Here is a 13,082-nt window from a genome sequence, read left to right on the forward strand (position 1 = left end):
ACTGATACCAAATGACTTGAACCGACTTGACGTCCAACCACGGCATTGTTAAACCGCACACTGGAACATCAGGATCACAGCCTGGAAACATCAATGAACCTCCATTTGAGCCACTGGAACATCACTCACCAACCCTACAAAGGGGTTACCACATGTCTTGACACATACTGATCACAAACCGATCTTGATGAGCACTTTGTCCTGCATCACTTGAACGCCACCTATGAACCACTCTGAGCCACCACATTTAATCTGACTCGACTCCAACTCACCACTTGTATCAACATGACTTTCCACACCCGAAATTGCTCTGAACACTTCACACAACAGCTTAGAGCCTGATTTGCAGCAGTTAAACTTCAGAAGAAGAGTGGAATGATACTATTGACCCATAATTGCACCCCATGTCCATCTTAGGTTCCTAGAGACTGGTTTGGTCACTTGTTCACCGTTTTAACTGTAAGGACAGATTCATTTTAAGAACTTAAGGTTTTTGATTGCCTTTCACCCCTGTTTCACTACCCAGAGTACTATAACTTTCTATGTTTGCATATTCTGTGTTCTCTCCATAGGAGTAGGCTTAGTGCGTGTTTTTCTATTTAGTTATTATTGCAGATGGTGTTTTTAATGTATCTGTATACATTTTATAGAGCCTTGATAAGACCTTTCCTTTTATTTTGGGATACTACACTTTGCTGTTTTGGTTGTTCCTGGATCATATTCACACCTCTTCCGACCTGCAGTCACTGCTGGATATAGTTGTAGTTGGATCCAAGGAGGTGGGGGTGCACAGGTTTTAAAAGAAGTTTGAGACCTTAACCCCTTAGGTGCCAAGGACGAGTATGCTTGTCCTTTTTGCGTAGACTTGCATAATAGCGTGGCACAGTTAAATACCATATGCTGAGTGCAAAGGATGTTACATTCTATGCTAAACTCCACAGGGAGTGAGTGACGTGTTTTAAAAAAAGTTTTGTTTCTTTTTTTCTTTATCCATGTTAAGGCAGAGTATGAATGCATGGCCATGGTCTAGAAGTGTTATGTTACGGAGACCTTTGTTTTTGGGATGTGGAAAAACATACATAAGAATAAAACCTCCAGTTCTCATTAAAATGAAGGCTATGATGTCTTGTAAAGGTGTAATGCTGTAAAGCCTCCTGATTTTCTACATAAAATGCAGGGTTATGCTGCAGCCAAAGAGGCAGGCCACCCTTGTTGGAAGTCACTTATCCCGGAGATGACACCAGCAGCTAGTGCAAGGGCATAAAGCAGGCTCTCTGCTCCATCAAATACATTTTCTCGAGATTAAAAACATGGAAATGTTCGTGCATGTTGATGAAAGCCATTGATACGTTAACGAAATTAGAGCCAGCAGCTGGAGCTCTTTAATAACGGGAGGGCGGGCGAGGGATGGGAGGCGCCCCAGTATTGATTACAAATGTGACTTTCCCCAGGGTTCGAACGGCATTAATCAGAGCAGGTTTTAATGAACTAACTTTCTTTTATAGAGGGCAGTTTCATTTTTAATCCAACGGAGACAGCTGCAGTGTGAACGTATAAAGGCCCTTATCCAAATGGATCAGCTGGCATGCAGGGGAAAATGAGATGTTGTGTTTTATTGTTAATTTGGCAATTTATTAATATCTCATTTCCCATAAAACACGTTCACTGGCTACTCTGAATTAAAGTAAAGGGTCGATTCTTTGGAATCAGCTTTTTAATTATGGCCCTGTTAATTGCGATTTCATTCCAAAAGTTGAAATAATTTCTGTTATATCCGAACAAAAAAGAAGAAGGAACCACTGGCTGACCCTGCTGTAGCGATATATTAAGGCTTCCAATGAGTATGCAATTGCATGTAGTCCAGGCTGGATCACCTTCACACAGGTGCTGCATAAATGCCCTCCTCGTACCGGATGGTCATGCAAGCCTAATTGCCCGGGAGCCACATTTTTAAATGATGGTGCCAAATAGTGCCTTTTAGAGCACAGTATATCGAAAAGAAATGATAAAGAAAATAGGATTTCCATGTAGTTGTCTAGAAACCCCACACTTATTAGTTAGATTGAATTAATGAATGTTTTGTTCACAATGAATTATCATCCGAACCTAACTTGGTGTATGCACAAATGGAAGTAGTTTATTGAATGTTTTTGTACTCTTTTTTTAGATTTGTGTTGAGATTGGATTGCAAAATCCCACGCGCTATTTTGAAAATATGTAGTTTAATAAGAAAGTCTCAACACATTTTTGATAAATCCTTTGTCTCGTGGCTGAGATATTTTTCCAAAAGGATAAAATTTGGAAAAAAAATGTAATCTTTTGAATTGAGTCTTATAGATTAGTGGCATCAATACGCTGTTCAGGTTGGAGAGAGGGGTAACCAGTACCTTTATATGTTTATGGTCATGCAAGCGTACTTGCCCGGGATGGACATTTTTAAATGATGGTGCCAAATAGTGCCTTTTATAGCACAGTTTATCGAAAAGAAATGATAAAAAAAATAGGATTTCCATGTATTTATGAGAAAAATGCATGTTCTATTCCAATGCTCAGGTCTGCCACAATACCCAGAATCATTGCTCCAAAGTAGCAAGTTGTGAATGTGCTCATTAGAAAATTGTGCCCTTAATCAAAATCCTGGATGAACAGCAGACACACATTTGAGCCACATCCCCGAATCAGTACCCTGAAGCACGTCACCTCACATTGCCAGGTTGCACAGCACACAAAGTTGCCATGCAAATTGCCAGACCAACAAGTACTCGTGGTCAGTTTTGAGAGGGAAAGCTGCTTGCAGAGTTGGGCATTTTGTAGTGCGAATGTACGCCACGAAACAGTTGGCTTACATGGAAATGTTTGCTTTCAGTTCCTGGTTCATACTGACCATTGACCTGAGGGTGGGGACTGTTAGGTAAGATTTTCATTTGTATGCTAAATCTCCTTCAGCTGTGAGACCCCTGCAACATTTTGCTGGACTTGTAGATTATTTCTCCTTGTTCCTGAGTGTGTGGGAACCTTTTCCCTGCACTACTCCTTTCTTTTACTCTTTTCATGTGTCTTATTTTTTAGACTCTCCATAGTGTATTTTTGAAACTATCCTTTTTGATAACTTTTGGTTATATGCATGTTACTGTTCCAGCACACTGCACTTTCTGTGCAGTGCTTATGGGTTTCCCTTTGGGCTTCCCCTTTTTATTTTCTCTGGCTTTTGTTGTGTGAACTACTGTTTCCAAAGGTAGAGAGGGATTTTCATTCCTGTTAGATTTTATTTTGTGAGACCAGCGCACACCACCTTTGTTGAATGCTATGATATGATATGATATGAGATGACATTTATAACGCGCCTATACACACGTGTTTCAACAAGTGTTTCAAGGCATGACAAGGCAAGGGAGGGGGAACCGAGGGAAGACAGACAACAATCTTACTAAGCCCAGTGTCATTCAGATCGCGGACGTGCATGGGAAGGGGGAAGGGAAAAGAGCGAGGGGGAGGGGGAAGGGGACAGTGCAGTATATGGGATAGAAGAAAAAAATAGAGAAATAAAAAATACGTCCAACTGGGGCAAGTGCAAGGTAAGTGCAGACATAAGTGCTGATAGGGGGACTGTAGGGATACAGACAGAGTCACCAAGTGCGGGGGTTGCCATGGAGGCAGTGCAGGTGTGCAACTGGTGGGGCCTGGGCCCAATTTCAGAAGGGTGGCCAGGTAACCAGTGCAATCTCAGTTTCAACCAGGGATTCATCAGGGGAGAGGGGGAGAGAAAACAGAAGCAAAGAGGAAGGTTTTAAGGTGCTTCTGGAACCGGAGATAGCTCTTAAGTTTCAGGGAGGCTGAGAAGAGAGAGATCTACCACCAACTCTTTGCTTGGAGAAGCGACTGACCCTGAGGGAGTTGGATGTGGATGAGCGAAGAGCACAAGGAGGAAGATATTTAGGAAGAGACAGTTGAAGGTATTCAGGCCCCAGGCCCCAGAAGGACTTTTGGACAATGCAAAGGGTTTTGAAATTAATTAATCCTTGCAGCCACTGGGAGCCAGTGCAGATATTTCAGTCCTGAAAGCCGATACCTAGGCTTTAGGCCAAGGACCAGTCTTGCAGTCCTGTTCTGGATGAGTTGCAGAGGGCGGAGAGTAGAAGCAGGCAGATTTAAGGAGATACATTGTATCACTTTCTCACTGCTCCAGTAGCATTTATGTTACTCTGACAGGATTACTATTGTGGCTGAGGCAGTGTATGTACTTTTAGGACTTCTTACTCGCAGGCTGTCAAATCAGCCACAGTAATGCACATGTGGGTCACAATTCTGCCAGAATGTTGGCTCCTTTCTTTTTTCTCTCCATTATTGATGAGCTTACCCTTTCTTAGTCATTCATCAGCCTTCCTAGGTGGGGGCGGTTCTGTTTGGATTTTCGTCTATGGCAGGAACCCTTTGTTCTTCCTGAGAGTGTCTGGGAAGATAGGAAATGTGGGAGGAGTCCGAAACTCAGTTGCCCTTTGCCTTCTGGCATGCCTGCCTTTAAACAGTTCCAACTGGGAGGCTGCCTGTTCTGAAAGGACAGCCACCCCTCCAAGATTGAATTTTGCTTGCTTGTTGATTAGCTGGGTTCCAGTATAAAGATCCTGGAAGCTAAACGCAAACAGAAAGATGGAGAAACACCAGCTGTAACTGTGTACAGCAACCAGAGAGCCTGCTGTATAGCTGAAGTCTGCTGTGATCCTTCCTTCCAAGCGACATGGGGGTCCCAAAGACCACACCGTTCACCCAGGCCTAATGCTAGAATGCATATAGGGTGTCTTCTATGAAGTCTCTGCCAACCATGAAGTCTGTACTTACTTCTTGTACGAGAGATCTTTTGGAACCTGTGCCTGTTCCTATCCTGACCTGCCTAAAGTTGGCCACTAGACCAATAGCGTCCCCCTTCTGCCACTGCAAACACTCATGCTACAAGAATAGGGAAGGACTTACAAGGTTTGGGCCTGTACCTTGAAATAGAACACGTTTTACTTGTAAATGAGTTGGTTGGGTAACTGTATCTCTGAAATGTGATTGATTACAAAAGTTCTAACTTACCTTGAATGTGTTCTGCAATTCAGAATAGTAGATAGGGTTACTTTATTTGCCTGTGAATTGTATTGCACTATTCTAAAAAATAATATAGTTGGTTTCACTTGCTTAGCTCTTTCTAAAATAGTTTTACTAAGGTTTTGCTTACCATGGACTGCTTTAGTGCATTCCTAAAATAGCATATGGAGTTACCTTAGACTGTTATTTCTCTGATCTGGAAAGCAACATTGGTACAACTGTAATAGATTATTACCACCTTGTATAACTTGAGGTAATCCTAAATGTGTAGTGTGGGTTTCTATTTATCCATGAGTTGCTTGTGCCCCTCTAAAAGGTATATGAGTTAGTTACTTACCTTTGAACTGTGTTTCTGAAAGGAAATCTAAATTTAACTGTATCTACTCTTAAAATAGAGTAGGTCACATGTGTTGCAAGGTGTATATATGTGACACTGTGGTAGAACTGTTTAATCTTGTTACATTGACACCCACAGAGCTATCATTCTTAGTCAGTCTTAAACACCTTATACCACTGCCCGAGGTCGAACACTGCCTTTCAACTAATTCCCTGTGCTATTATCTGCCAGCTTCCAAAAAAGCAAGCAGCCACCCCACCTAGCAGCTCAGAGACCCAGCCTTTTGAAGTCCACCCCAAGTTCCAGGCTGGGAGTGAGAGCCCTTCCCCAATTTATCTGCTTCTATTTCAAACCCCCATTCATTTCCACTGCCTCCATATATTTCTGAATGTTGTCTTTGGCATCAGCTTGTGTAATATGTCAGCCCCTGCCTTTGGCGACCTTTGGACAGTATCTCGTTTAGCACACCATCCTGCAGACCGGAGTAAAATGGTGCATTTCACTTTATCCTTCATTCCCCTACATTTCTGCTTTGCACGAACAATGAGCATTTATTTTCAAGGGCCATCTCACTTCTGTTACATTGCTCTGTGCACTATGAATCCTTCCTTCATGTTCAACTTTTAATTTTGCTTTATTTTCCTAACCTGACCAAGTTTGTGCGCCTGCGTCTACCACCATTTTTCATAGCCTAAGCAAATCCAATCTATGGCCCTCCAATTCTAATTGTCAGTATCAACTATTAAACTATACACTGAAAATATTGCACACATTCTACAGCTCATGACATCTCCAACAGGAGCTGTGTTGCATCAGACAAACAAGGCTGGTAATCATGGGCACATGAAAACAAGGCTGGGGGTGATGGTTTATAAATTCCCATCTCTATCATTCATGAGAAGATGACTGACAAGAATAGAGATGACTTAAAACATTTATTTTATTTTATTGTTTAAATGGCAGATCTACATTGAGAGCAGTGGTGCACTGTACAGAGTGTGGGTAGCCAGCGTCTGGGCTGGCATCTTTTAACAGTAGCGCAGTACTGTGGTTACGGTTGGTGCATCGGTATGTGCATCCATTGAAAATGAAACCTTGGTCAGGTGTTGTGGAAAGCACCATGTTTTGAGAGATTTAAGAAATTGGAGGATTGAGGGGACATTCATAGTCAACACAGGGATCAAATTCCAGAGGGTGGGTGTGTGACAAGAGAAGGATTGTTTGCAGGTCCTCACTTTGAAGGCGAGTTCTGATTCAAGTTGGTTGGATGATTTGCTGCACGAGGAACGTGCCATCAGATATGTGGCACTTAGCAGCCAGATATGCTGCTGAGCTACTCATAACTGCTTTGTAGATGATACATGCAGTCGTGAACAGTATCCTGACCTGGAGAGGAAGCCAATGTAGTTTGCGCAGGATGGGGGTGATTCAGTCAAATTTGCATACACCCATTTTAAGACGAGCTGCAGCATGGTAGACTGCTTTTAGGGGAGCCAAGTGAGCAGCTAGGAGTACCGTCAGGAGGGCATTTCCCCCATTGCGAGACCAGAAGGGCCTGCATTACAGTCCAGAGGTCCTGCAGCAGGGTGATAGGTTTTATTTTGAGAAGGGTGGAGGTTCTAGGCCACGCTGTTTGGTCCTTCTTGGCTATGTGTTTCTGGAAGGACAGGCGGCTGTCAAAAGGATTCTGCTGAGTCTGAAAGTTGTAGATCAAATCCTTCTAGGAGCATATCATTGAGCCATTGTTGTACAAGTTTTTGTTTAGCGGGCAGACCAATGAGGACAAATTCAGTTTTGGATGGGTTTAGTTTGAGGTAGGCAGTCAACATCTAGGACTGGAATATTGCTAGGTAATCACGGAGACAAGAGATGTACTGAGTGCTATCTACTCCTATGTACAAATGAGTATTGCCTACGTAGTGGTGGGTGGCTATATTGGGACCTTTGAGGAGAGTGCCCAGATACTCAATGTACATGTTCAAAAGGTTTGGTGAGGGTATGGAGCCTTGGGGGAGTAAGAAGGAGACCTGGAGTCAGTTAGAATACACCAGGATCATCTGGAAAGCCTGGTGTCTAACCAAGAGGTGGGAGGTCAACCTATTCAGGACAGGGCCAGAGAATCTCATTCTGTCAGCACGGATGGAGAGGAGGATGTTGTTGTCAATGGTGTCAAATGCAGTTGAGAAGTCAAGGAGGACAAGAAGTCATGAGTCACCCTTATCCATGATTTGGAAGGCATCATCCACTACCTGTATGGTGGCTGTCTCGATTCTACACTGGGTCGGATCCCTGACTGAAGGTAATTTAGGAGATTAATCTGTTTGTCTCTGGTGAGTAGTTTTGTAATGACTACTTTTTTCCAAGATTTTGCCAGTAAATGGGAGGTTGCTAATAGGCTGGTAGTTGGCCATATCCCATGGATCTTGTTTTTTTTCTCGAAAAGATATCATCTGAGACCAGTCTTGAGGGTGTCCGTGAATTACCCTTTTGTGAGGAAGGCATTAATGATGCTGAAGAGCACTTTGAGGGCCAGGACTGTCAATTGTTTAATGATATAGGCCCGGATGATATCATCAGAGTAAGACATTTTTTTAAGGGATGCAATCATTCTTAGGAGATCTGGGGGGAAAGAGGAGAGAAATAAGTCCAGAGGGGCAGTGTGCCTGTCAGGGTGTAGGGTGCCCTAATGCTGGGGGAGGTTGATTCGATGCACAACTATCTTAAACCAACTGTGCCATAGTGACAAGTTGCCAAAATAAAGTTGAAGCTGTGTCATATACCTAAATGGAGGCCTACAAATAAAGCATTCAGTCATGGCAATGGTTATGGTGTGAGCAAAATAAGAAGTACCATTCATAAAGTGGTGGTTAATCCCAATTTCCAGTGAAGCAAAAGCTCCATCCACTCCCTCACTGTGCGACCTGGTGCAGTGACAGGCCACACATGCAGGATGAAAAGCAGCGACTGCATGTACAATGCTGATGTAGACGTTGCACCCAAGTCTAAATCAAGACCATAGCAGTGACATCTCTGGCTCGCTTCTTGAATCATGTCCTTTGAAGCTTTTCAAGGCTGCAACTACCATCATCTACCCTTGGTTAAATACCCTAGTTAGGACACTGGTCATGAAAATCCACTAGATCTTCAGAACCCTGCAACCTTTGGTCCTTTTTTGAATCTCCCTAAACAATTAAAACTAACTACAATAAAGAGACCAACATTTCAACTACAGAATGTTATAGAAGAGAAGGTTCAAGTTCGTTATTTCCAGTTTGTTTACATGTCTGCGAGAGAGACGGAGAGAGTCCTTGTTTCTATCTTGGAAAACATGTATAAGGAACTGGATAGCATTGTTATCCAAACCTGATCCGTTTATATCTGTCAGCAGTTCTCAGTGCCATTGGCCATCTTGCTCTGATCTCCATAATGACTCGTAGAGGAATCCAGGGAACAATCCCGAATTAGCTTGTGTACTCATTACCAGATCATACCCCATCTTTGCAATTTCCATCTCATCTCGTATTTCCGCCATGTTTGCGTCATGAACTGGCTTGCTAATAGCCTGCATTTGGGCTCTTTTAAGTATCTCTTGAGAAGATTGCAACATATTCTCAATGCAGAATTTCCACATATTACTATAATTGCATTAAATCAGCTGCATCCATCCATTACACAGCACCGCAGAGAAAATCACATTTGAATAGAGCACAGCATAATATAGCCCGAAGTTTAAAGATTGACTTGGTAAACATACCTCCCTCATTAGAACAGATGACCACGATAGAGCTGAAGGGCCCATCGCCCTTGTTATTGTACACTCCAACCTTCACTTCAAAGGGAGTAAGAGGAGGAGCATTTTCATCCTTGTAGATGAACTTTGAGGCATCAGAAGAAGTCACCATCTTTTCCTTCCATCCCCTGGTGCCATTTGGTCTGAAAGCCACAATGTAACCAAACCCCTCTCCATTCTGAAACTCCTCTGATATTGGCTGTGGAAATAAGGCATATGTCTATAAGGAATGTGACACAGGTTTGCATACATCTTACCATAAAGGTTATTAGGAAAGCCTGACACTACTAAAATGAATCGGAGCACAGATTAGACTCATCAATTGTGTTTACTTTACTACAATTTGGGGTGATAATGGATAACCTGTCCTTTTCTCCATGTCAGCACTAGCCAAAGGTCCAGTTTTATACACAGTAAACAAACCCTGTTTTAAAAGATTCATTAAAATAAATGGAACGCAAAACGGTTTTGATCAAGCAAACTGATGCATAAAAATTTGCCAACTCTGCCACTTCTTTTAAGTTTGATGCAGATGGCTCATTGTAGGGAGAATCAAAGGCCAACGTACATTATTTCAAATTGAAGAACGGTGGCAGAAAGATTTGGCATTTTATTAATGATTTCCACTCTTACTTGCTACCATGACAAGGGCACATTTGCAAGTAAATCACCTGTGCACTTGAGAGATAGAACTTGCAACAATGAAATAGGTCTGCAAAATAAAGTATTACATGTACCTTATTAGGCCTTTGAGTACAATCCACACAAAGACCGGGTTGCCCCCAATGTCAAGTGAAAGCAGAAGATGCAGACAACACCAGTTTAACAATCAACCTTTATCTCTAAAAGTGTCAAGAGGTTTGAATGTGTGTGAAAAAAGTGAGAGAAGTCAAATAACTAATCATGTGATTTCATAAAATGTCATGTTTTGTAAAGCAGCACCTATTAACTGTACATGGCAGAAATGACCTGAATGCCGATTTTAAACTTTACACCAGAGAAAATCTATGAATAAAATGACATTTTATGTAAACTACCAATTATGGATGTATTCCAAGTTACAAATATCTTGTTATGTAGATGGCAAAGTATGATATTCTGTTGTTTGTTTAAATAAAATTAATGTGTTTGATTCAGCTAGAAATTGTTCTAAATTGACCTGAATTTCAACTTGGATCAAAATCCTTCCCACCTTTAGGTGACATGACTTCCCTAACAAATTTTATTGCAAACTAGCAGCATTGTATTGAAAACTATTGCAAGCCTATTGTAAACTGCACAAACATTGTATAGACCATAGCACCGGATGAAAATGGGAAGCGTGTGAAATGCAATAGTTCTTTGATTCAATAAATTGCTAAAGTACTTGGGGAAAATTGGGTTCTTTCATTCATTTGTAAATGTGACAATTTGGCGACAATTTGTGAAAAGAAGGATTTTGAGATATTGACCGATAAGATGGAGAGGTAAGAGGTGCAACTAGAATGTCTTGTGTTATTGAGGCCTGGTAGTGTTGTAAAATATAAAGTCGGCAGGCCAGTATCCTGCTGGTGTTAAAAATATAGATCATAGGAATGGCCGAATGTCGTAATGTTAAAAAGAATAGAGAGTGGGCACTGCCGAAGGCCGTAGCCACTGGCCATGGCCTAAGGTCATGGCTAGTGAGCAGGGAGTGATTTATAAAATACAGTTATCACGACCACTGGCCCAGGACAGTGGTTCTGAAAACTATACAGTGGTACCAGAATATATACAGTGGACATAAAAAAAACAATAGTATAGCAAAACTCTTGAAATTCCAAGAAAATACTTTAGTTGAAGTGCAGTTAAGGTGAATAAACATAACGCAACAAAACCCTTGAAATTCTGCACATTGGGAAACTCACAACTCACTTCACTCAGCGCATTCCCGTTGCAAAACCCATGGGCACATTTCAAAAGTCGTTTTTTAAATATTTGACAGAGACAGGGTGCCACCTTCTCTCAAACAGTGATATCCCCATGATGAATTGTGGCAGAGAGGCTGAGCAGCATTTCAGAAATGAGAAAGCAGCCATTTTCTCCCAAAATTCATTTGCTTATAACGTTTGACTTGCTGGATGGATTTGAATGAAATGTTAAAAGCATAATGTTTGTCAAGGGCCTCCCTGAATTGCAAATTGTGGGAACAAAATATTATAAAATTAAAAGATTATTAAAAAATCAAAACACCACAGTTTCACAGTTTTTAGCCCATTCCTTTTCGGATAGAGAAAAAGTGCAGTTTCTGAACAGCCATAGAGCGTATCCGCTGAGCAGATTTGGATTAAATAAGAAACAACTTGGATACAAAGCATGGACTTACATTTCTTGACTGTTTTGGGGTAAATCCATCCAGTAGCCTTCAAAATATAGTTGTTAAGAAAACATAAACATGCTGTTTTCAGCTTAACCCCTTTAATTCTCCTATAGAGAAAAAGTTCTTTTTTTGAGCACCCATAGCGTGAAAACTTCTTGGCACATTTGGACCAAATATTGAACAATTTGGGCACAACACATTGACTTAAATTCCTTTACCGATTTGAGGTAACTCTATCCGGTAGTTTTAAAATTATTTGACAGAGACATGGAAGCGCCCCTGTGTTCCTTAAAATCATTATACATATCAGCCTAGGTGCTTTGCACCAGATCAGCTGAGATGCTTTTCAGAAATGAATGGCCACTTTTTGTTGTTGCTCAATGTGATTCCAGAGAAGTTACCCAGAGAAGCGGCAAATGAATGAACTAAAAATGCTATCTGGAGGAGGAAAAAGGATGCCATCAAACTTTCTGAATGAACTCCCTCACAACCTTTACAGAGTCTAATAACGTTCTTGACCTCAGAAAGAGGTTTAAACTCTTCTGTTTATTTAGTCACTCCTATGGGAACACTGATTGTTTTGAACCACAGCACTTAGATGGCCTGGCCATAGGCGCTATATAAATTGTAATTGCAATAGCAATCATATCAGGCTGGTTGGGATTAGCAAAGAAGACACCATGTGAAGTTAGGGATTTGGCTGCGGGTTGGGGAGCCAACTATGGATAGAACATTTTTGTTTTACACGGAAAAACCATGGGAATCTCATGAGATTACAGTTGCAATGCTGCAAGAAATGCTCAGAAAGAAATGCGCATCACGCAAAGCAATGAGTGGTAGGGGGGTAATGGGAGAGGGTTACGGAGGGAAAAAGCAACTGAGTGGAGTGAGGGAACCTGAGAAATGAAGGCAGACACATGTTGAGTGCATGTGAGGATGTGCAAGACTTTTTAATTGTGAGAAGTTTTTCCAGTTATAGCGGGAATCAGTGAACCACTAGTCTACTGCAGGAATTTATATTATTAGAAATGAATACTGTGAAATTATTGCGGGAATAATGAGTTAGGGAAGAAAGGTTTCACATCTGCAGTGCCTAAATCTATGGGCAGGGGGCAATGGGTCTCTGATAACAAAGCAATCGTTTAACATTTCCAGAGACCATAGCTAATGGGCCCAAAATTAAGATATCAGTGCAACACGCACAGAAGCCATGACCGAAGGCCATTGCTATTGAGACCTCAAGAACCTATGGAACATGTTCGGCCACGTCCACTGCCATGGCTGTAGGGCATTTCAAGAAATTCCACCTTAACTGTCAGCCTCCTCTTTCCACAGCGTATGAGCACAATGATGTTGCACAAATTACACAAATTACAATTACATCATACATTACAGCACCAATGAGATCAATGGTTACATCAAATGTGACATTACATACTAAATACATTAGAATATTTGTGTTGACCTCTTTTGATACATATTTTATTTAATTACACTTAAAATAATACCAACATGACATGGAACAATACACT

The 13,082-nt window shown here is 41.4% G+C and overlaps 1 protein-coding gene across 6 annotated transcripts in view; it reads right to left on the reverse strand.

Moving 5' to 3' along the window:
- The window catches only part of CNTN5 (contactin 5), a 3,106,629-nt gene that overhangs the window by 214,372 nt on the left and 2,879,175 nt on the right, over positions 1–13,082 (reverse strand). For all 6 annotated transcript variants that reach the window (XM_069639123.1, XM_069639125.1, XM_069639124.1 and 3 more), the window contains one exon: positions 9,177–9,411. In XM_069639123.1, the coding sequence (XP_069495224.1) occupies positions 9,177–9,411 (235 nt within the window). The remainder of the gene's footprint in view (positions 1–9,176; positions 9,412–13,082) is intronic.

The sequence above is a fragment of the Ambystoma mexicanum genome, chromosome 7q (genome assembly GCF_040938575.1).
Source record: "Ambystoma mexicanum isolate Mex_15411 chromosome 7q, UKY_AmexF1_1, whole genome shotgun sequence".
In the NCBI taxonomy this organism is placed as follows: domain Eukaryota; kingdom Metazoa; phylum Chordata; class Amphibia; order Caudata; family Ambystomatidae; genus Ambystoma; species Ambystoma mexicanum.